This window comes from Prionailurus viverrinus, chromosome F1, assembly GCF_022837055.1.
Source record: "Prionailurus viverrinus isolate Anna chromosome F1, UM_Priviv_1.0, whole genome shotgun sequence".
NCBI lineage: Eukaryota > Metazoa > Chordata > Mammalia > Carnivora > Felidae > Prionailurus > Prionailurus viverrinus.
The window spans coordinates 25,436,195-25,460,209 of record NC_062577.1 but is presented as its reverse complement, the minus strand read 5'-3'; the positions used below and the strand labels follow the sequence as shown (position 1 = coordinate 25,460,209).

The 24,015-nt window shown below is 37.2% G+C and overlaps 1 protein-coding gene across 3 annotated transcripts in view; it reads left to right on the top strand.

Moving 5' to 3' along the window:
- CEP350 (centrosomal protein 350) overlaps positions 1-24,015 on the top strand; it is a 158,007-nt gene that overhangs the window by 120,166 nt on the left and 13,826 nt on the right. For all 3 annotated transcript variants that reach the window (XM_047840249.1, XM_047840247.1, XM_047840250.1), the window contains exons 30-37: positions 1,035-1,179; positions 7,814-7,974; positions 11,036-11,172; positions 13,767-13,849; positions 14,841-16,834; positions 17,689-18,096; positions 18,199-18,345; positions 21,348-21,470. In XM_047840249.1, coding sequence (XP_047696205.1) covers positions 1,035-1,179; positions 7,814-7,974; positions 11,036-11,172; positions 13,767-13,849; positions 14,841-16,834; positions 17,689-18,096; positions 18,199-18,345; positions 21,348-21,470 — 3,198 coding nt within the window. The remainder of the gene's footprint in view (positions 1-1,034; positions 1,180-7,813; positions 7,975-11,035; positions 11,173-13,766; positions 13,850-14,840; positions 16,835-17,688; positions 18,097-18,198; positions 18,346-21,347; positions 21,471-24,015) is intronic.

Sequence of the window (24,015 nt, the reverse complement as noted above, 5' to 3'; positions counted from 1 at the left end):
GTCATCCCATTTTACATTACATCCCTAGGACTTATGTATTTTATAACTGGAAGTTTGTACCCTTCCCACCTTCACCCAATTTCCCCACAACCCCCACGTCTGGTAACCACAAATCTGATCTCTTTTTCTATGAGTTGAGTTTTTTTGTTTTTTTTTTTTAGATTCTACACATAAGTGAGATCGTACAGTATTTATCTTTCTCTAACTTATTCCCCTTAGCATAATGCCCTCATGGTTCATCCATGTTGCAAACGGCAGGATTTCCTTCTTTCTTTACAGCTGAATAGTGTGTTCCTGTGTGTGTGTGTGTGTGTGTGTGTGCGCGTGCATGCGTGCACATGCACGTGCACTTGTGCACACATGCACCACATTTTCTTTATCATTTATCTGTCAGTGGAGAATTCCCATATGATCCAGCAGCTCCACTTCTGGGTGGAATCTTCTGAAGGAAATGAAATCACTATGTCGAAAAGATATCTGCGCTCCCGTGTTTAGAATTTTTTAAATTAAAAAAAATAAATGAATAAGAGGGTAACTATCACTTATACAATAGCCACTCCTACTTTATTTTATTTTTTTAATTTTTTTTTTAATGTTTATTTATTTTTGAGACAGAGAGAGACAGAGCATGAACGGGGGAGGGTCAGAGAGAGGGAGACACAGAATCTGAAACAGGCTCCAGGCTCTGAGCTGTCAGCACGGAGCCCGACGCAGGGCTCGAACTCACGGACCGCGAGATCATGACCTGAGCCGAAGTCGGCCGCTTAACCCACTGAGCCACCCAGGCTCCCCCTCCTCCTACTTTATTTTAAACCTCTCTAAAAAGCATGCTTCTCTGTAACTTTTTTGTATAACTTAAAAAAAATTGAGGTCGATTTATCCTTTGTATAATTTGTAAACTGTTTTTACTTTTTATGTCATAGAGTTACTTAACACTCTTTGTATATATTATTAACTTCTTGGTATGTCAAATGCTAACTGGATTTTACAACTGTATCACAAAAAACTTCCCATTTGGTTTTCCGTTTGAACAGTCACCTCCCAAAAGCTGCACATCAGTGTCAAAGCAGGAGTCTAGCAAAGGAAGTCATAGGACTGGAGGACAGTATCGTCTACCTATCAAGTCCCATCAACACTGTTCTAGTTGGTCAGATGAGTCATTATCTATGACACAGTCAGGTAAGAGTAATAACAAGGAGTTTTCTTTGTATTATATTTGAATACCTCTTTAATAAGCTTTGTCTGTCCATATGTTAGTGTAATGTTATCCTTTCTCTCATTTGTAAAGGCTTTTTTCTTGCCAAGAGTAAATCACATAATTCAGTGCTTTTCATTGATAATTAATTATTTCCCTAATTACACAAAATGTGACAAACTGTTATATTCTTGGGTTGTTAATGGGCAAGTCATTTATTCATCAGACACTTGTGGAATATTTTTTTCTATGTTCCAGACACTGCTTATGTGTTCCCATAGTGCTCTGTGCATCAGCTTATACCAGACAGCATATAAATTGTAACCAGACTTTACCCAGCAGGTCTCCCCTACTAGCATATAGACTTCTGGAAAGGAGAGTCTAATTTATTAATAATTGGTGGCACCAGGACCTACCAGGTACTTTGCATTGCACATGGCAGGTATTTATTAAATGCTCCTTTTTTTTTTTTTTTAAATGTTTATTCATTTTTGAGAGAGACAGAGACAGAATGCGAGTGGGTTAGGGGTAGAGAGAGAGGGAGACACAGAAGCCAAAGCGGGCTCCAGGCTCTGAGTCGTCAGCACAGAGCCCGATGTGGGGCTCGAACTCACAAGCTGTGAGATCATGACCTGAGCCAAAGTCGGATGCTCAACCGACTGAGCCACCCAGGAGCCCCTTCAGTGTTTCTTGAATGAATTAATGGTGACCATGGAGAGAGAGAGGAGGAGGTAGGGCAGGATAGCCTAAGTTTCAAAGGAGGAAAGGTAGAGAATCAACTGCACATGGCAGTGGGGAACATTGTCTATTCTCCTATAGTCTCTATTCTGCTATAAAACTCTGTGCTATTAGATTATGAAACCATGAACAGCCTCTATTCTGTAAGACTTCAATGTACACAAGATCTGATCTTGGGAAGCATATCTATACAGGCAATGCTCAGTTTATGAGAATTCCAAGGAAGGTTAACACTATATTGAGTGTATGCCTTTTGAGCTCATTTTTAGTTTTCATTTGAGAGTAGACATTTAATAAAGAAAAAGTGAAAAATATTATTCTGTTTTTGGTCTTTGATCCTATTCTGTACCCCCTGTTTTCAGTGTTTCAAATGATAATAAATCATTGGAGGTTCCCACACCCATATTTTTAAATCACCCTTATTTTTGAATAACTGCATAATATTTCAAAGAGTAGATATACCATAACTTACTTAAATATTTCCCTAGTGATGATCATTTAGATTTTGTCAAAATTGCCAATAATGTTTTTTTTTTTAATTTTATTTTTAATTTTTTTTAATTTACATCCAAATTAGTTAGCATATAGTGCAACAATGATTTCAGGAGTAGATGCCTTAGTGCCCCTTACCCATTTAGCCCATCCCCCCTCCCACAACCCCTCCAGCAACCCTCAATTTGTTCTCCATATTTATGAGTCTCTTCTATTTTGTCCCCCTCCCTGTTTTTATATTATTTTTGTTTCCGTTCTCTTATGTTCATCTGTTTTGTCCCTTAAAGTCCTCATGTGAGTGAAGTCATATGATATTTGTCTTTCTCTGACTGACTAATTTCACTTAGTATAATACCCTCTGGTTCTATACACATAGTTGCAAATGGCAAGGTTTCATTCTTTTTGATTGCTGAGTAATACTCCATTGTGTATATATATCACATCTTCTTTATCCATTCATCCATCGATGGACATTTGGGCTCTTTCCATACTTTGGCTATTGTTGATAGTGCTGCTCTAAACATGGGGGTGCATGTGTCCCTTCGAAATAGCACACGTGTATCCCGTGGATAAATGCCTAGTAGTGCAATTGCTGGGTCGTAGGGTAGTTCTATTTTTAGTTTTTTGAGGAACCTCCATACTGTTTTCCAGAGTGGCTGCACCAGCTTGCATTCCCAGCCAGTAAAGTTGTAATGAACATCTTCTTGTGGAATATTTCAGTAAGAATAAATTCTTAGAAATGAGATTACTAGCTCAAGCCAGTTGAAGAATGTTGTATATCATATTTATCTGTTGAATATTATTATTTTTATGTATTTGCTTTGAGGTACTCTGGCAAAAAGTTACTACTAGTGTAGTAACATGTCAGTAGACATAAACTTGATACTTGAAAACATGGATTTAGGGGTGCCTGGGTGGCTCAGTCGGTTAAGTGTCTGACTTTGGCTCAGGGCATGATCTCATGGTTTGTGAGTTCGAGCCCTGCGTTGGACTCTATGCTGACAGCTCAGAGCCTGGAGCCTGCTTTCTGATTCTGTGTTTCCCTCTCTCTCTGCCCCTCCCCGACTCATTCTCTGTCTCTCTCTCTCAGAAATAAATAAACATTAAAAAATTAAAAAAACAACAACTATGAATTCATATCTTAGCTCTACTACTTACTGGTGACTTTCTTCAGCTTTCTTTCCCATATTGGATAGTCTTTTCCATCTGTTCAGTGGAATAATATTGTAACCAGCCTTGCATGAGTTACAGACTAAGGATTAATAATGTTAATAAGATACTGTTTTATTGGTAAAACATACTCAAGTGAGAATGGTTTTGGAAAAATAGCTCTGAGATTTCTAAACTCCAGATGCCATCTACCTATTGATGATGACATCATTAAATGCAATGTTTATGGAAGTGGTCAGTTTTAACATAGTGGAGTTATATAAGCCTTTCTCAAGTGATAAAGAATTTATCAGCCAAATTATTAGAGGCTGCCTGTGTGAAATAATCAGAAACTTAATTTTTTCTATTAGATCATTCTGTCCATCAGGTTATTCTGTCTTGACGTTAGTTTAAACAAACTGAAATATCATTTACCTGTCCCCTCCTCTCTCCGTCACCACCCAAAAAAACCTTGTAGAAGATAATTCCATAAAGGCAATAAATTCATTCAGTGAGTTGTTTGGGTTAAAAAAAAAAATTCTAGAGATTTTTAGATGTTACTAATGATGAATTTTTTAAAATGTTTATTTTAGAGAGAGAGAGAGAGAGAGAGAGCGAGCACAAGCACATGCAAGTGGGGGAGGCGCAGAGAGATAGGGAGACGTAGAATCCAAAGCAGGCTCCAGGCTCCAAGCTGTTAGCACAGAGCCCCACGCGGGGCTCTAACTCACAAACCACGAGATCATGACTTGAGCCAAAGTCAGATGCTTAACCGACTGAGCCACCCAGGCACCCCGTTACTAATGATGAATATTATGCAGTAATACTATATTTGGCAGGTATATAATGTATTCCCACTCATTCTCATAGACTTTTATTTATTTAATTTCTACCTTTCATTTGTACACTTTTGGCTTCTTTAGTACTTAAAAATAGAAACATTTCCTAAGGTTGTTCATCTAAAAACTCCCAAGTTTCTCATCAACTACTTTTAAATCTTCACAAGCATAGATGATACATATTTTTATTAGAAAAGTCACTGCTGGCGGGGCACCTGGGTGGCTGAGTCAGTTAAGCGTCTGACTTCGGCTCGGGTTATGATCTCACAGTTTGTGGGTTTGAGTCCCGCATCGGGCTCTGTGCTGACAGCTCAGAGCCTAGAGCCTGCTTCAGATTCTGTCTCCCTCCCCCTGCTCATGCTCTTTTTCTCAAAAATAAATAAACATTAAAAAAATTACAAAAAAAAAAAAAAAAGAAAAATCATTGCTGGCATGTGCAGTTTTTAAAATATATTAATTTGAAGGCAAGACTACACTGTATGTTAGCTAACTTGACAATAAATTATTAAATATGTATATACTAATTTATTTTTTTTAATTTTTTTTTTTCAACGTTTATTTATTTTTGGGACAGAGAGAGACAGAGCATGAACGGGGGAGGGGCAGAGAGAGAGGGAGACACAGAATCGGAAACAGGCTCCAGGCTCTGAGCCATCAGCCCAGAGCCCAACGCGGGGCTCAAACTCACGGACCGTGAGATCGTGACCTGGCTGAAGTCGGACGCTTAACCAACTGCGCCACCCAGGCGCCCCCCCCCCCTTTTTTTTTTTTTTAATTTTTTTTTTTCAACGTTTATTTATTTTTGGGACAGAGAGAGACAGAGCATGAACGGGGGAGGGGCAGAGAGAGAGTGTATATACTAATTTAAAATAATCATTTTGAGAGGGGGGACAAAGTTGAAACTAAGTGTCTGGGAGTATAGTGATCCCCCACACAATTTTATCAAAGTCTTCAAATTTTATCCATGTCTTGAGGTTTGGAAGCACATAAAAGCTTATCCAGCTAAAAGAAGCTCAGTTTTTAGAAGATGCAAAGATATGGGTTTATACTTCATTTTAGAAAGATTTTAACTTTTAGGTCAACCTGCAGTCCTACCCCAAATTATTACACTAGAATCATCAATTGAATCTCTGCAAAGGGCTCAGAACCTTTTAACCCTGAAAGCAATTGATTCTTTTCTTCAGCAATTAGAAGAAAACATAGGGGAGATACTCAGTGGCTCTTTTCTCACCACCAGCATTTTTAGTTTTAGATTGGAAAATCTGTTACCTAAAATATAGCTGCATAAAATGTTTGTTTTATGTGAGTATTACTCTTACCACCATTTTTTGAGCTTTTATGGTAGTTCAGGTGCTGTGCTGTGTGCTTTGTACACCTTATTTAATCTACACATTAATTCTAGAAATCAGTAGGGGTCAAACTTACCTTACCAATTACCAGTAACAGATCCAGAGTTGAAAATGGCCTTTAGGGGCGCCTGGGTGGTGCAGTCGGTTAAGCATCCGACTTCAGCCAGGTCACGATCTCAAGGTCCGTGAGTTCGAGCCCCGCGTCAGGCTCTGGGCTGATGGCTCGGAGCCTGGAGCCTGTTTCCGATTCTGTGTCTCCTTCTCTCTCTGCCCCTCCCCTGTTCATGCTCTGTCTCTCTCTGTCCCAAAAATAAATAAACGTTGAAAAAAAAAATTAAAAAAAAAAAAAAAAGAAAATGGCCTTTATTATTATGCTATTTTATGAGTGTTGATCGATAAACAGTGAGCTTTGCCCATGCTAAGGACTCACGATGATGCCACCAGTGGTATAAGATGGGTATTACTTTCCTGAGGTACCTAAAGTTAGCAACATAGAAGTGACAGGAACTTAGATTTCATTATTTCTTTTTTTTTTTTAAACTGTTTTTCAATTTTTTTTAAAACCTTTTATTTTATTTTTGAGACAGGGAGAGACAGAGCATGAACAGGGGAGGGTCAGAGAGAGGGAGACACAGAATCTGAAACAGGCTCCAGGCTCTGAGCTGTCAGCACAGAGCCCGATGCGGGACTTGAACCCACGGACTGCGAGATCATGACCTGAGCCGAAGTTGGCTGCTCAACTGATTGAGCCACCCAGGCGTCCCTAGATTTCATTATTTCTAATCCAGATATTGGGATCATTCTGTTAAAAAAGACTATAATCCTTTTGCATTTAAATAAGTTCCATAACTAGTTCTTATGCAATTTAATCTGAAGTACCTGAAAAAAAACCTGGTTATTTATGGTTTAATGTTGTAGCATACATTTGAGTCTTCAGATTTTATACAATAGTATTTCTATTGTAATAGTATTTCTATGGCTATTAAATGTCTCACTCGACATTAGTGTGTGGAAATGATATTATTACTTGATTTGGGGAGGAGGTGTGAGGAATAATCATTTTTATTCTGCGTAATTTCCATGTGTAGTGAAATAAGCAGCATCTTTAAATGACAGTATTTTCATAGCATGTATGTGACACTTATTATAATGAAATGTCTTTTTCATGATTTTGCTGTGACTGGACATCTACTTTGTACGTGCGTGTATATGTGTAGGGAACTGTTGGGAAGAAAATAAGATTTAACTAGCTTCATTTTAGCTATTTTAAATATTTTAAGAGCTTCTAAAGAAAGGTCATAGCAGAGTATATTTATTTATAATTTCTTTCTTTCCTTTTATATGGTATTAAGACATCAACTGATGATTCACAGTCAGTGTAAAATGGCAAAGTTTCATTTTTATTTTAATAGGACTTAAAAACTATTAATAGCTAAGGGGAAGGAAAGATAAATATGTTTCTCTTGTCACCAGGAAATAATTCCTCACGATGCCCAAATTTCACTAGCTTAAAAGTTCCTCAATTTCTGGTTGTTTATCTCATCAAGATAGGGTATCTTAAGATTTATTTGAGGTTTCAAATAGTACAATTAGAAAGTGAAAATAAGTAGGAAGGACCAACCGCCCACTATATTTCAGGGAAAAGAGAGATGCAAATCACTAATAAATTTTTTTTCAAAAGCTCCAATTCCTTAATTTTATTTTATTTTTTTTAATTTTTTTTTTCAACGTTTATTTATTTTTGGGACAGAGAGAGACACAGCATGAACAGGGGAGGGGCAGAGAGAGAGGGAGACACAGAATCGGAAACAGGCTCCAGGCTCTGAGCCATCAGCCCAGAGCCTGACGCGGGGCTCGAACTCACAGACCGCGAGATCGTAACCTGGCTGAAGTCGGACGCTTAACCGACTGCGCCACCCAGGCGCCCCTCAATTCCTTAATTTTAAATGTTAGGTTGACTGTAAGTGTAGTATCACCTTGCTGCTTTCATTAGTAGTTATTAAATTAACTTCATTCTCAAGTTAAAATGAAAGATTTTATTTCCCTTTCAGAAACAACATCTGACCAAAGTGACATTGAAGGTAGGATCAGAGCCCTAAAGGATGAGCTGCGGAAAAGAAAATCAGTTGTGGACCAGCTGAAGAAGGAACAGAGAAAACGGCAGAAGGAAAGACTGAAAGCCCAAGAAGCCAGTCTGATCAAACAGTTAGAGGTTAGACATAGGAAGGGGGTTCAGTATCAAGGCTAATGTATATTGAAGCCTAAAATGTTTTTTAAATGTTGTTAATAAAGTAATGGCGTAGAATTTTTCATTATTAGTTTGGTGCCACATTTTAACTTCTTTTTAAAAGAAATCCAAGGTTATCTAAACAAACTCTTGCTTAAAACATTAAATATTAAAATAATAAATCTTGGGGTGCCTGGGTGGCTCAGTCGGTTGGGCATCCGACTTTGGCTCAGGTCATGATCTCGTGGTTCATGAGTTCGATCCCCACATCGGGCTCTGTGTTGACAGCTTGGAGCCTGGAGCCTGCTTTGGATTCTGTGTCTTTCTCTCTCTCTCCCCCTCCCCTGCTCATGCTCTGTCTCTGTCTGTCTCAAAAATAAATAAAACATTAAATAAAAAAATAAATCTTATGGCATCAAGTATTAAGTAAATATTCTTAAAATCAAATTAAAATAAGAGGTTTTTTTTTTAAATAAGAAAGATTAGGTCTGTGAAAGATTGAAATTCACGCCCTCTTAAGCAAAGAATCATTAGATGAATAATTCTGTAAAAAAAGATAAATAATTCTAGCTATTGAAACTTACTGCCTTTTTAAAAACAATTTGTTTTTGTTTTTTTTTTAAGCAGAATGATGTTTCATGACATATTGTCCTATTTGAATGGCTCAGAAGTGATAATTCTAAACTAGACTTCTCCCATGCTCTAGCAGCCTTCCCTGATTCTGCCCCAGCTGGAAACCTGGTTTTGATATTTCCTCATTTTGTTTTCTCTTATCCTTCTGGTTACCAGATCTCACTGGTACTTTTTTTTTTTTTTTTTTTTTTTTTTTAAATGAGTCTGCTTGCTTTTTCCATTCCAGCTGCCATCGAGCCCACTGGGGCCTCATGACCCCTTATCTCTGCTCTCTGCATGGCCTCTTAAATGCCCCTGTCTCTGTTGCTTCCCTAATACTTGCATACCTTCTGCCAGCCTAGTGTTCCTAAAATGCCACATTCATCATAGAATCAATCTGAACATCCTGCTCCTCGCAAGAATCCCTTCTCACGGCATCACCAGAGAAGACCATTCAGCTTCTACCTGAACACTTCCAATAATAGGAAGTCTCAAAATTTCAAGGCAGTTGATTTCATTGTAGGATTCTAGGTTCTGTAAATGTTAAAAATCTTTTGGTTCTGTTAGTCAGTATTTCTGTCCTTTCAATGGTCCTTGTTGTGGTAACACCAAATATGTATTCCTCCTACATCTATTAATTTAGTCATCAAATATTTAAGTGCCTATTTGTATGCCAGAATTCAGCTAATGACTTTACATGTATTCATTTTATCCTCAAGCAACAGTGGCTTTACTGTCTACAGTTTTATGGATGAGGAAGTTGAGTTTCAGGGAGAGTAATGCTATTCAGGGACACACCACTCAGAAGTGGTAAAGCTAGATTTTAATAGATCTCTAATTCTAAATTTTGTGTCCTATCTTCCACATAGAAAACAGGGCTGCTGACAGATGTGGAGAAAATAGACATTCACACAGGTACACAATACAGAGATGGGATCAGGGGCTATAACTTGCACAGATGTTTAGAAGTAAGGGAAGTGCTTAAGTAATAGCCATACTGGCAAGTTCATGGTGGAAAATAGTGGGAAACAAAATTCAACAATAAAGATCACGTTCAGGGTCTTAGAATCAGACGGATGAGTTTGGACTTCAAGTCAGTAGTCTTCAATGTGACCACACGTTAGAATTAACTGGGGAGCTCTTTGAAAAATACAAATATCCAGTCTCCCTCCCAGAGGGATTAATAATCTAGGGTGGGACCCAGAATTTAAAAGCACTAGTGTAAGGTAATGGAGCCATTGAAAATTAAATGAAATACTATTAGATTGAATAGCATTGCTCAAAATTCTTCATTAATGGATATGCCAGCCAGAAGGGTCTCTGGAGAAGTGCCATAGGATCCATCTCATTCAACATTTTACTAGATGGTTTACAGACAAAAGAAAGTTGTGTATTTAGGTTTTAGAATTATAGTATATGGTGGAGAAAAACATAATATATATAGCATTTCATATAAAAAATCTTCGGGAGTTTATTTAATCACAGATGTGATAAGTCAACTACATCCACGTAAGTATAGCTTTCAGATCTGAGAAGTTATAGTCCTCATATATACCTAGCTAGCTAGACCATCTAGCTTTGGTGTGTGTTTAATACCAGAAGTTACTTTACCAAAACATTTGAAAATTTAGAGGATATGGATAGTGAAAGTTGTGAAAGTAGGGATTTCAGCCCAAGTTTTAGGGATCTGTAGCAACTGAGTAGCATCCATATGGTCATTCATTCATTCTATGATGTTGACTGACAGCCTGTTTGGGGCCAAACACTGAGTAGGTACTGGATATACAGTGTTGAACAAAACAGCTATAGTCTCAAATAGAGATATAAAAGTAGGGATTTTAGCCCAGAAAACTAAGAAATATAATAGATAAAGGACTTCCCTTAGATTTCATCCAAATCAGAATTACACATCAGTGTTTATAGAATGGCTGATAACATTTTTTGTAATTCTGAACTATCATGTTCTCTAATCACAGCCTTCCTTCTTCAGGCTTTGTATTCCCAAGGATTTGTATTCCCAAGAAGCTGCCATTGAACTCTGCGTAATGCCTAAACTTCTTAAAAATAACATGGAAGTATTAGGACACCCTTAAAAGAATAATTACATAGTCAGCTAAAGAAGTTTTTTAATGGGGCAGGACCCAAATGATTGCTTCATAGGTATTAAATTTTTGTAAAATGAGACTTTGTCATTTTCTAACTCATATTAGGATTATGGTTCCACATGTATGCTTATATATAGTCTGTTTCAAGAAGGATCTACAAGTAAATGTTGATAGCACTCTGGGGAATGACATGGATACTGGGAGAAAGATTTTTACATTACATCTTCTTTCCTGTTTGAATATTTTACCATAAGATATACTATTTTCTAATTTAAAATGGTTTTTTTAAAAAATTCTGTATAGTGACTCCTCTGATTTTTCTAAACTAGTCATATGATGAATTCATTAAGAAAACTGAAGCAGAGCTTAGCCGAGATTTGGAAACATCACCAACAGCCAAGCCTCAAATTAAAACACTCTCCTCAGCTTCTGAAAAACCCAAGATCAAGCCCCTTCCACTACACAGGTAGAAATTTTTGATAACTTCTCTATGTTCTGCCTTGTTTGAGAAAAGAATTAAGGGAAGACTTTTAGTAGAAGCTATCTTTTAAGTAACTGTGAAGTTAATTTTAACCAATATTTTTACTTTCACTAGAGTTGTTATGTATGATGTAATCACAAATCGAATTTATCATAAGGTACAGGTTTAAAAATATATTCTGAATCCTGAAATCTGGTGGGCACAATGAAAATAGTATCCTCCAGTATTGCTAGTAGCAATAGACTTTTGCAAAGCAGTTTGCCAGTGTTTCAGAAGTAAAAAACAACCTGTAACTTATGATTCCATAATTTCACTCCTGGAAACCTAGTTTGAGAAAATATGCAATATCTTTATGTCCAGAAATACGTGAATAGCCCAGTAACTTAAGGGTCTTCCCAGGGATGGAATATTATGCAGCCAGTCAGTGCAAATACAGAATACTGAGAGGCAGCATTGGAGATTGTATATAAAAAAGTGAGGTTGCAATACTTAAACTGAATTTTGAGCAATGAGTAGGAGGTAAGCAGTCAGTGGGACTGAGAAATAGGGGTCATTTCAGAGAAGGACATCGATGAATGACCAAAAGCAGCAGGGAGCTTGGCATGTTAAAGAAACTGAACATTATAGAATGTTGCTAATGTTAGAAGAGACTGGAAAAATAAAAACTGAATTGTGAAAACCTTGTACTCACTCATTCATAATATAGTTTCTACTTTACTTTTCAGAAGATGGGAAGCCTTTGAAGGCTTTCCCAAAAAATACTTAGGGATTTTTAAGTCTGTTACAAAAATAATAGAGACTCATGATAATTAATTTCTCATTACCTCAGTTTGAATCATGGCTTCAGTACCAGCTAGCTATTTAACTTTGTTGGGCAAGTTATTTAATCCCTCTGTGCTTATTTTTTTTAATAGGGATTTATATCCCTATAATAATACCTAACTAATTAACTTGTTATGAGAATTAAAAGACTTAACTTAGATCAGAGCTTAGCATACAATTAGCACTGCGTATTAGTTACTGTTATTATTTTAATTAGAATATTGAGGGAAGCAGTAAAAAGAAGAAAAGTTTAAATCATATACTGAACTATCCCAGAATTGCAAATGTCAACAATTAGATGTATTTCCTTTTAGGATTTCTTATGCTTAGATTTTATATGTTTTTTTTTTTGTAATATATACATTTTTCCATTATATTACACATCTGTAAATTTTATTTTTAGATTTCTACATAATACACTAATGAATTGCTTTATGGTTTTATTAACCAGACTCTTGGAGGATTTTAACCAGAGAATGATGTGATCACATTTGTGTTCAGAGAGCTTTTTCTGACTAGTATATGAAGGAGAAATAGAAGAGAGCAAACTCGGAAGCAGGGAGAACAGGAGTCTAGACCAGGCTTCAAATAATCAGTGGAAATAAGAACAGAGATAGGAAATAAACTTGGAAATATTTAAGAAGCAGGAGTGCCTGGCTGGCTCAGTTGGTAGAACATGTGACCCTTGATCTTGGGATTGTGAGTTCAGGCCCCACATTGGGGATAGAGTTTAGTTTAAAAAAAAAAAAAAGAATTTATTCTTAAAAACACTTAAAAGAAAATATTTGAGAAGTAGACCTCACTGAAATGCTAGATAGGGGAACAAGAGAAATCTAGAATGACTCCCAGGTTTCTCTTAAATGGTTGGGTCAACATTCCATTAGCCTGAATGGAAAGTCAGATGTTCTTTTGTGGGTAGCTTATGACTTTGGTTTTAGAATACAAATTTTCAGGTGCACATGGTTCACCTAAGGAGAATTATCTAGGAAAGATGTCAGTGTAAGATATATATGGGATGAGGAGCATAAAGATGGTGGTTGAAAGCGTATATATAGCAACATCACCCAAGGAAGATACGCGTTCAGAGAGAATAAAAGGGAGCCAAGTACTAATTATGATAAAATAGCATTTAAAGGCATTATAAAGAGAAGCGGAAGCCAAATACTATGACTTAGCAAATAAAGAGAAGGCAAGAAAATGAAGAATGTAGCTCTTTCTGTTAACTTAAAGAATAAGAGAGGACAGCAGCCAGGAGGTGGAAGAATGAAGAATTGAGAGGTAAAATTTTGAGGCTCATGGCGTACTTATAAGCGAAGGGGAAAAATCTCCAGGTTGAAGGACTGAAGGTTCTAGGAAAGTGAACGTGTGACTGAAGAGTACCATTAATGAGGCTGAGGCAATGTGTGAGATTTTCGGCAGGAGGTTCAAACAATCAGCTTTGAATAAGTGTGAAAGACACACCTCTTTCTTTCCTGCAGACAGAAGGAAAGGCAGTTGGGATGGCTATGAATATGGATACATTTGTAGGTAGAAAGGCTCAGGGTAAGAAAGGTCATGCTGATGGCCTCTGTTTTTCTCATTAAAAGAGGCAAGATTGTCTACTGAGAGTGATGAAGGCCAGAAACAGGCTTGGTGAAAGTGACAGGTTGGAATACCTCCTGTGAAGAAGTAGTTTTCTGAGAGTTGACTGCTTGTTGTTACCAGTTATTACAATATCAGCAGTACATTTATTTCTACTCTTTATTTTTTTGTTTCAGATCTGAAACAGCAAAGAACTGGAAATCACTAACAGAATCAGAGCGTGCCAGAGGGTCGTTGGAGTCCATTGCTGAACATGTTGGTATGTAACTAGGGAAAATAATGACGCTGTATCCACTAGACTTAAGAATTTATGCAAGGGAGTATATAATTATACAGCGTTTTGATTAAAAAATGAATTTCTTAAAGATAATAATTATTGAAATTTTAAGTTACTTTTATATAAAAGTGATTTATTGGTTATATATAAATTTAAAAACTGAAGCATAAAGACATTAATCTATAATGGTTGAGTATATCATCGGCATCCCTAAATTCTCCCTTAATCAAATTTTATAACTGATTATATATTTTTTTCAGCCTATACTATTTCTCAGGGTTAAGTGGTTATATACATGTATATTTTTCAACTTAATCCAAAGAAAGATAAGAATTATTGAAAATAAACTGTAATTCAATGAGGAAATAAAACTGAGGCATAAAAAAGCCTATGTAGAAACAATGACAAAATAGAGATTTGAATTCAGAACTTTTACCTCTTGGTTTGTTAGCTCATCCAGTATTTTTTTTTTCTTATTCTGCAGTTTTAGCTCTTAAAATACTGTACTTGCAGAAATTGTTATTTTTTCTCTTGCATTTGCATTTGAGAGCTTAGTTGAAGTCCCCAGGAAAATTCATTCTTTTCAAAGTATCTTTGTCCCTCCTTCATTGTTTTCCTATATGAAATAATGTGTATGTAATATCTATCTGGTTTCACATGATTTGAGGAATTGATCACACAAATCAGTGTCTCCATAAACTTAGAGCCATTTTTCTTCACTTTATAAGTTAAGACAGCCCTTAAGAAATATTTCAAACTTTAAATTTCCAGTCATTCTAAATGTTCTGGTTATTGTTGGGGCAATATACTCTCTTAAAGGAAAAACTTACCTTATATGGTAACCAAAACAGGTTATATTTATTGACCAGAGTTTTTCCTCATGAAGATTTGGCTTTTATTTAACCTTTGGTTCCAGCAGTTAAAAGGTTATGATTAAATAATTTTGATAAGATTTTTTTTCTTTTCCTGAAAGATGCTGCATTGGCAGGTTCTGAGAGATCAGTATCGGAAAGGTCTTTATCTGCATATGCGAAGAGAGTCATTGAATTGGATAGACAAACAGAAGAGCATTTTCAGACTTCATCCCCAATTCTTAGATCATCAAGGAAAGCCAGAGCAGAATCTGGCGATTCTTTAGAAAATGTACCTTCATTATCTCTTCTCAAAGAATTGAATGCCCCTAATAGAATTCTGGATGTGTTAGATGCCAAGGTTGAAGAAGCTAGTCAAAAATCAGAAATACAAGAAGTGGACTATGCAAAATTGGAAGAGAGTGTGATTGAAGAGGCCTATTCAAAACAATGTAGGAAGTCTGATGTCTTACTGAAACTAGACCTGGAACAGGGAGATTCATCTGAAATTCTTTCAAGGAAGGATCTTCCTTTAGATTCTGTAAATGTTCAGAAAGACTTAGTTAGATTAGCCATTGAAAATCTTCATAAAAAACAGTTGAAAGAGAGAGAGTCAGATCAAGGTACTGATCACAGTACAAGCACCCAATCAGAAAAAGAAGTTCATGAACAAAGGAACATAAAGGAAAGGGACTCATCTTTGTCAGAGCATCTTTTTGCTCCTAAGGAGACATCATACTCTGAAGATTTTGAAGTGTCTTCTCTCAAGAAAGACATTTCAGCTGAACTGTACAAAGATGACTTTGAGGTGTCATCTTTGTTGTCACTCAGGAAAGACTCTCAATCTTGCAGAGATGAGTCACGGCCAACAAAGAACTCTACAAGTAGAGCCACTAGCTTGGGCAGTGATGATGAAATCAGTGAGTGCCTCAGTGAGAAAAGCCTTTCTGTTCATAGCAGTGTCCACTCTGAGAGGCTATTAGAACTCAAGTCCCCCACTGAGCTTATGAAAAGTAAGGAGCGCAGTGATGTAGAACATGAACAGGGAGTTACGGAACCCCCTTCCTTGGTTTCAGTTTCTGTTGCAGATGAGTTACATGATTTCCACATTGGCGATAGGGTGTTGATTGGCAATGTTCAGCCAGGAACTCTTCGATTCAAAGGCGTGACCAGTTTTGCCAAAGGATTTTGGGCTGGAGTGGAGTTGGATAAAGCTGAAGGAAATAACAATGGGACATATGATGGCATTGTATACTTTGTGTGCAGAGAGAAGCATGGTATTTTTGCTCCCCCTCAAAAAATATCTCACATTCCAGAAAACTTTGATGACTATGTAGACATAAATGAAGATGAAGAGTCTTACTCAGATGGACGATATCAGTACTATAATCAAGAACAAAAAGATACAGCAGATTCCAAATTTGATAGAGAAAAGGATGCAGTTGAATATTTTTATGAGAACTCTCTACCTAGTATGCATGATATAGAAGCCTCACTTGATAGAAGCCTTAAAATAGAAACAGACAAGGTACAGGACGTTTCTGGGGTACTTGAAGCCCATGTTCACCAGCAATCTTCAGTGGATTCACTGATCTCTTCAAAGGAAAACAAAGACGTTCCTGGTGCCATAGAAAAGGTTTCCATTGCTGTAGAGGGCGATACTTTAGACAATGCTTTTTCTGAAGAATTAAAGCAGCAGCAGCAGTTGACAGAAAAGGAAGAGGACCTATGTCCTGAGGTGTCAGAAAAGCTCTCTACTCCACTTCTAGATCTTTTAACAAGAGAAAAGAACCAACTGGAAGCCCAGCTGAGGTCCTCACTAAATGAGGAAAAGTCAAAGCAGCAGCTTGAAAAAGTCAGCTTACTGACAGACGGTTTACTAACAGTCTTTGTGAAGGACACAGTCAATCAACTACAAGAAATCAAAAAAGCTAGGAATGAGAAAATCCAGCTTAGCAATCAAGGGCTTCTTGATGATGATCGACAGAGTATGCCACCCCAAGGCCTATCCCAAAATCTTGAGGAACAGTCAGCAAGTGTTCCAGATTGCTTCTTAAGGCCTGACTTAGAAGATGAAAAAGAAGAGATTTCTTCACCAGATATATGCCCCAGGCCTGTAAGTATTTTGTCTAGAAAGAATGTCAATTTACCTTCTGTAGTGCGTTTTAATTCTGTAGTTCCTCATAGATTTTTTGTGACATGTTATTTATTAGATAAAGATCACTGTACTAGTTTTTAAAGACCCTGTGGCTGTTTTTCTGTCTGAAGTATGTCCTCTATTATGTCATGAGTGGTCACTGTAGGATTGTCACAAACACTGGCAGTTTTGTGCTGGATTGATGACCCCTGTGTGCTGTCTGGAGGTTAGATTCCCTTCCAGATCCACTGAACAGATTTACTCCATGGAGCTTTCCAGTGGTTCTCAATCCAGTTCTTTTTTGCCTATGAAATTATGTGTCTACCTGTCTACTCAGTCATAATTGCTCTGCAGATATTGCCAGCTGTGATGTTGATTCTGGGAAAACTGAAATACATCCACTATGACATATACTCAGACAGACCATCAACTTAACTCGGGTTGCCCGTAGACAGTTGAACAAAAGTAATGATTTTGAGTAATTTGAGCCAGATAATCACCAGAGGTGAGAAATTTCATATATTGTTTCCATATCCCAGAGACAAGAGAGTCCTTCAGGAACAAAATAATGATGATTCAAAAAGAAAAAACAACTAATCAATAAACAGTTTATAAAAATTCAGTTATAAGGCTTATGTAAGCAGAATTATGGGAAGCAGGATACTTTCTTCTTAAATTATTAATTAGTAGCCACCATGTTGTTTTTGTTTTGCTTATAGAGAAAGAGTAAACATACAAATAATATATTTGCTTTGTCTTTAAAAACAAAAAGCCCAAATGAATGATCTGAGGTTACTAAACGGTGCTCTGTTTGATTGGTTCCATTTCCATAGGAGAGTCCAGTGTTTGGTGCCAGTGGACAGGAGGAGCTCGCTAAAAGACTTGCTGAACTTGAGATCAGCCGGGAGTTCCTGAGCGTGTTAGGAGATGATCAAGACTGGTTTGATGAAGACTTTGGTTTGAGCTCTTCTCACAAGATCCCCAAAAACAAGGCAGAAGAAACAATTGTACCTCTAATGGCAGAACCTAAAAGAGCTCCCCAAAAGCCATGTGAGACACTGTTGGCAGTCCCCCATACCACAGAGGAAGTAGAAACTCTTGTACATAATGCAGTGGAAGAACTCTGGAAATGGAAAGAATTAGGTCACGATCTCCACAGCATCAGTGTTCCTGCAAAACTGCTTGGCTGTGCCAGTAAGGGTCTAGATATAGAAAGCACTAGTAAAAGAGTCTACAAACAGGTATGTAACCTGGAAGGATAATTTTAATTTTTAGACTAATCTCTGTTGTTTGAAATTTGGATTTGTAGCCATTTTATTTTTGTTTCATTTTTCTCTGTCAAGGCGGTTTTTGATTTAACGAAAGAGATTTTTGAGGAAATATTCGCAGAGGATCCCAACTTGAATCAACCCGTCTGGATGAAGCCGTGTAGAATCAACTCCAGTTATTTCCGACGAGTGAAAAACCCAAATAACCTTGATGAAATCAAGGTAAACTGCAAACTAGAGAGTATCTCCTTTTTTGACTTGCTGTTCATTTATGTAGATCTATAAATGCCGTAAAAGCAGGTACTCTTCTGTATGATTCTCCTTCTGTCCTCAAGGCCTTTTGCATAGTGGGTTTTCAGTACATGTTTGTTGATTCATGAAGTCCATGAGCAGTGGAGGGATAAGGTGAGAGGGAGTCCTGAATCCTCAAGTTTTTGCAAGTATAACTTTTTAACATTTCCTATGTGTACATAATTTATAATATTTAAGAAAAAATTAGGAAATACTCTGAGAGATAAATTATTGGACTTCCAGGTAAATTTTTGGCAATTTAGAGATCATGGTACAGTATTCTAGAAGTATACTTGAAAACATGTCTTCTATCAAATATGCCAGCCCTAGACAGGTGTTACCTTTTCATCTTTGATTTTGGAGGTCTCAAATTAGTTATGTGGTTTTGAAATATGTGGGATAGTAATATGATATATAAAAAATATTGTTTGTTACCTAAGAAGCCCCTGAAAAGATTAAGTGCCTTGAAGCTACAGTGACTCCCAGCAAAACTTCAAAGTCACATTGGTGGAAGTTTCTGCCCGTTCACATGTTTCTTTAATATAGCAAAGGTTGTATTCCCAGTGTAGTGCCTCTTGAACTGTAATGTGCATGTGAATCACTGGGGATTTGGTTAAAATGGAGATTCTTACTCAGCAGGTCAGGAGTACCATTTCTAACAGACTCCCAAGTGATGTGGACGCTGTTGACCCTAGAACCCACCCTGAGGAACAAGGCTCTGGAATTGTGTTTTCCAGACTTATTTGATCACAGAAAGCCTGCCCCCTGCATCCTGCCCCTATAGCATACCTCCAGCTACAGTTGATCCTTGAACATCTTTGGGGGTTAGAGCTGCCAACCCCCTACTCAGTTGAAAATCTTTAACTACTAACAGTCTACCGGAAACCTTACTGATAATATAAATAGTCAGTTAACACATATTTTGTATGTTACATGTTTTGTATACTGTATTCTTATAATAAAGTAAGCTAGAGAAAAGAAATGTCACTAAGAAAATCTTAAGGAAAAGAAAATACGTTTATGGTACTATTATGTATTTCTTGAAAAAAACTCTGTGTATAAGTGGGTCAACACAGTTCAAACCCATGTTGCTCAAGGGTCACCTGTGCTCATCTTACTGGTGTATTTTCTTACATCATCCAGAAGTGTATGTGGACTATTAAAATATAGTAAAGAACATATACATTATTCTGGTGTGTCATGTGGAGGCATTGCCTAAACAATTTAGTCAGTTTCTTTAATTGAGATATAATTAACATAATTATATTTGTTTTAGGTATACAACATAATGATTCTGTATTTGTCTATATTATTAAAAAAAAAAAAGGTCACCACAAGTCTAGTTAGCATCCATCATTACATATGGTTACAAATTGTTTTGTGTGATGAAAAAATTTTAAGATCTCTCTTAGTGACTTTCAAATGTACAATACAGTATTATTTACCTACAGAAAGCTTTTGAAAATATTTTGTACTCACAGAACACCAACAGATATTTATGGGATGTCATGTATGCCTACATTGAAGTTAGGCAAACTGTGGCTCACAGTCCAAATCCAGCCTACCACCTGTTTTTATAAATGAAGGTGTATTGGACCACAGCCACACCCATTTGTTTAAATATTGTGTATGACTGCCATTCTGCTACAACAGCTGACTTCAGTAGTTGCGACAGAGACCAAATGGCCCACAAAGCCTTAAATATTTACAGGCTGATCCCCACTTAAATTAGTAAGGAAGAAATAAAAAGCTTGCAAAGATTACTTTTGATTCATTAAAAAAAGAAAACTTCTAAAATGATTTTCAGCTTTGAGGAATAAAGTATCAGAACTGCCGGGGGAGCTTTTTCAAAACACAGATGTATTCCATTGCTTTCAGCCCTCCAGTGTTGATACATCCTTGAAAGAGAGAGAGCTAGAAAATATGTGTGGACTGGTGGAGTTTGGGGGCACATTGGTAGTTTGAGAATCTTTTCAAATGATTCCGATTCATAAATGTGTCTTTTCCCCCCACTGGCATTTTTTTAATGGAACAACCATAAAAAGTTGTAAACACCAATTGTTTTATTAATAACAAAGGACAAATAAGTTGAAATAAGACAGGATACATAATGGGACGCCTGGGTGGCTCAGTTGGTTGAATGTCCAACTCTTGATTTCCACTCAGGTCATGATCCCAGGGTCGTGGGATCGAGCTCTACGTGGAGCCTGCTTAAGATTCTCTCTTTCCCTCTGCCCCTCTTCCCCACTCATGCTCGCTCTCTCTCTCTCTCTCTCTCTCAAATAAAAAATTTTTTAAAAAGACAAGATGCATAATATATATCAACAATCATCAAAATGCATATATCAGTATAACACACAGTGATGCTGCCCAGCGATTTTAATATTGAAATAACATTTTGTAAGGTGTTTTTAAGGATGATAGTTTAAATACTGTTAGTAAAATTATCATGCTTTTTATATTGAAGCACTGATTAATATTTTTACAATTCAACGTATTCAGTCATGGTGCTTCAAAATAAACTATCCCAGCCAAAGCCTGTACTTTGCTCCCATGGCACTGCTTCGAACCTTTATGTGGGATTCTTTAAGTGCAGAGATTTATTTAATGCTTTCTCTAATAGTTTTGCCCGCTTGAAGTTAGCTAATGGCGGTTCTTAGATAGAGGGGACTCTAAAGTGATTTTTCTTTGCAGATTCATCAGTGGGTTTTACTTTTGTATGTTGTGTAAAAAGAAAAATTCTTTAAGTGAGTAAGTAAAGTCAGAGCATTTGGAATGCTTTTGTCTTCAAATTGCTAAGTGGAACTGTTAAGTGGAAGAAATTTGTATGATCTTTTATTATAAATGCTATGTTCTTAGCATGCACCTGCATTATAAGCACTGACTCTCAGAAACTTGGCTGTTTGGTTCATTACTTCCTCTTATTTTTACAGAACTTCATAGCCACCGAAGTGCTCAAGTTGTTTAGTCTTAAAAAGGAGCCAAACCACAAAACAGATTGGCAGAAAATGATGAAATTTGGAAGAAAGAAAAGAGACCGAGTGGATCATATCCTGGTCAGTGTATATAACTGCAATATGTTTATTTTGACTGTCTCTTCTAAAATCAGAATGTAGTCACATTCTAAAAAGAAAAGGAATGTAACTGACCCTAAGTCTATGATAGTGAAGCCGTAAAGCCTTCACTTGCTGCATTTCTGCCCCTCAGTTTTGGAACTTGCTTTCTTTTGAATTTGACAGATGAATATTTAACTGAACAGTATTTTGTGGGTGTGGAAAACTTGAGAAATAAAAAGCCGAGTGGATGAGGTACGGCATTAAGAAGAGGTCAGTGTAGACTCTGGGGCCAGACTGCCTGCCTTTAAATCCCTTTTCTGCCACATACCTGGTGTGTAATCTTGGACAAATTGTCTAATCTCCTTGTGTCTCGTCTCCCTATCTGTAATCTACCAAGACAGTTATTAAGAGAATTAAAAGTATGTTTACATATGTATGTATGCAAGAGTTCCCTGGCTATAAATAACTCAGTAAATACTAGCTGTTAGGATTTCCTCCTCGTTATTATTATCCAGAGCTTTTAGCTGGGTAGGATTTATTCCATTTGGCAATAGATTTCCCTAGCACTAGAAAAACATTTCTCAAACAAAAAAAAAGAAAGAAAAAGGAAAGAAAAAAAAAAAGTCGTTCTTTTCTTTGTTCCCTAAAAGAATGTTAAGCAGTAGCAAACTTCGGGAAACTCATTACTTGATTCAGGTTTATCTCTAAACATTTTGATTCTATTTTATCTTGTCTGTATTTATATTCATATAATGAAAAACAAATGTAAGGCTTAAATTAATGAGTTTTCCCCAAGTATGCGCCTTTTCATTGCTTGATTTACTCAGTAACGACTACACTAGATGAACATTTATTTAGAGTTTTATACTTTGCCATTCTTTTTCATGCTTTATTTGATCCTCACAGTAATTATATGAGGCAGGAAGGACTCACGTTATTCTGTTTTACAAATGAGAAAGTTTGGGGGCACCTGGCTGGCTTAGTCAGCAGAGTGTGTGACTCTTGATCTCAGAGTTCGAGTTCAAGCCCCACGTTGATTGTACAGATTACTTAAAAATAAAAAATCTTGGGGCACCTGGATGACTCAGTCAGTTGAGCTTCCGACTCCTGATTTCAGCTCAGGCCATGATCCCAGCGTTGTGAGATCGAGCCCCACGTGAGGCTCTGCCCTGAGGGTGGAGGGTGCTTAAGATTCTCTCTGTCTCCCTCTGCCCCTCTGCTGCGTTTGTGCTCTCTCCCTGTCTCTCTAAAAATGAGTGAAATTAAAAAAAAAAAAAAATCTTTACAGAAAGTTTAGACTCAGAGATATTAAGTGATTTGCCCAGCAAATAAGAGCCAAGATTTTAAGCAACTTTTTCATAGCTCTTTGCCTCTTAAGAACGTGAACTTGGGGCGCCTGGGTGGCGCAGTCGGTTGAGCGTCCGACTTCAGCCAGGTCACGATCTCACGGTTTGTGAGTTCGAGCCCCACGTCGGGCTCTGGGCTGATGGCTCAGAGCCTGGAGCCTGTTTCCGATTCTGTGTCTCCCTCTCTCTCTGCCCCTCCCCCGTTCATGCTCTGTCTCTCTCTGTCCCAAAAATAAATAAACGTTAAAAAAAAAAAACAAAAAACGTGAACTTGTTCTCATAGTTCTACAGCAGCTTAAAGTTTGAGTTCTTGTTAATTTCTAAGTCGTTACTTCCTCCACTTCTTTAGGAGTTAAAGAAGAGAGCATGTCAAGAAACATTCATGTACCCCTTCTATCAGTTAAATTGATCATATCCTCTATAAATCATCTCAGGGCACACACTGAGTCAAGAATTGTGCTAATTAACGACTAATGTTACAGTGGTAAGCAAGACAGACCTAGACCCTGCCTTCATGGATTTATCCTTGGCTGGAAAAACTAGCCATTAATATATAATTTACATAAGTAAATTAGAAATTTTATAAATTATAAATTAAGTGATAAAAATAGAGGAACAGAGAGCTTTATACAAGCATAACCCAGAGGAAACTGATCTGATGAAGATGGTCAGGGAAGACTTCCCCGAGGAAGTGACATCTGAGCTGAGACCTTAAAGACGAGTAAGCATTAACTGGGTTCTAAGATAGAAGAACAATTCACGGAAAGCAAACCACGTTTGCAAAGACCTGAAATGAGCATGGGTCTGAGCTGAAATGTTAGCACAGCTGGAGGTGGCAAAAACTGTAGAGGTAGAGTCTGTATCCTGCAGTGCCTTGTAAGCCACGTCAGGGATTTTGGATTTTATTGTAAAAGCAAGGAGTTTAACCAAGAGAGATTACAAGACCAGATCTGCAGTTTTAAAAGTCCTGGAAATGGGACACCTGGGTGGCTCAGTCAGTTAAACATCTGACTCTGATTTCAGCTCAGGTCACTGATGGCGCAGAGCTTGCTTGGGATTCTCTCTCTCCCTGTCTCTCTGCCCCTCCCCTGCTCACACTTTCTCTCTCTCGCTCTCAAAAAAAATAAATAAATAAAATAAAATAAATTAAATTAAAATGCTGGAAGAATCCTTCAAAAGAAATGTGTGGAGGAAAAAAG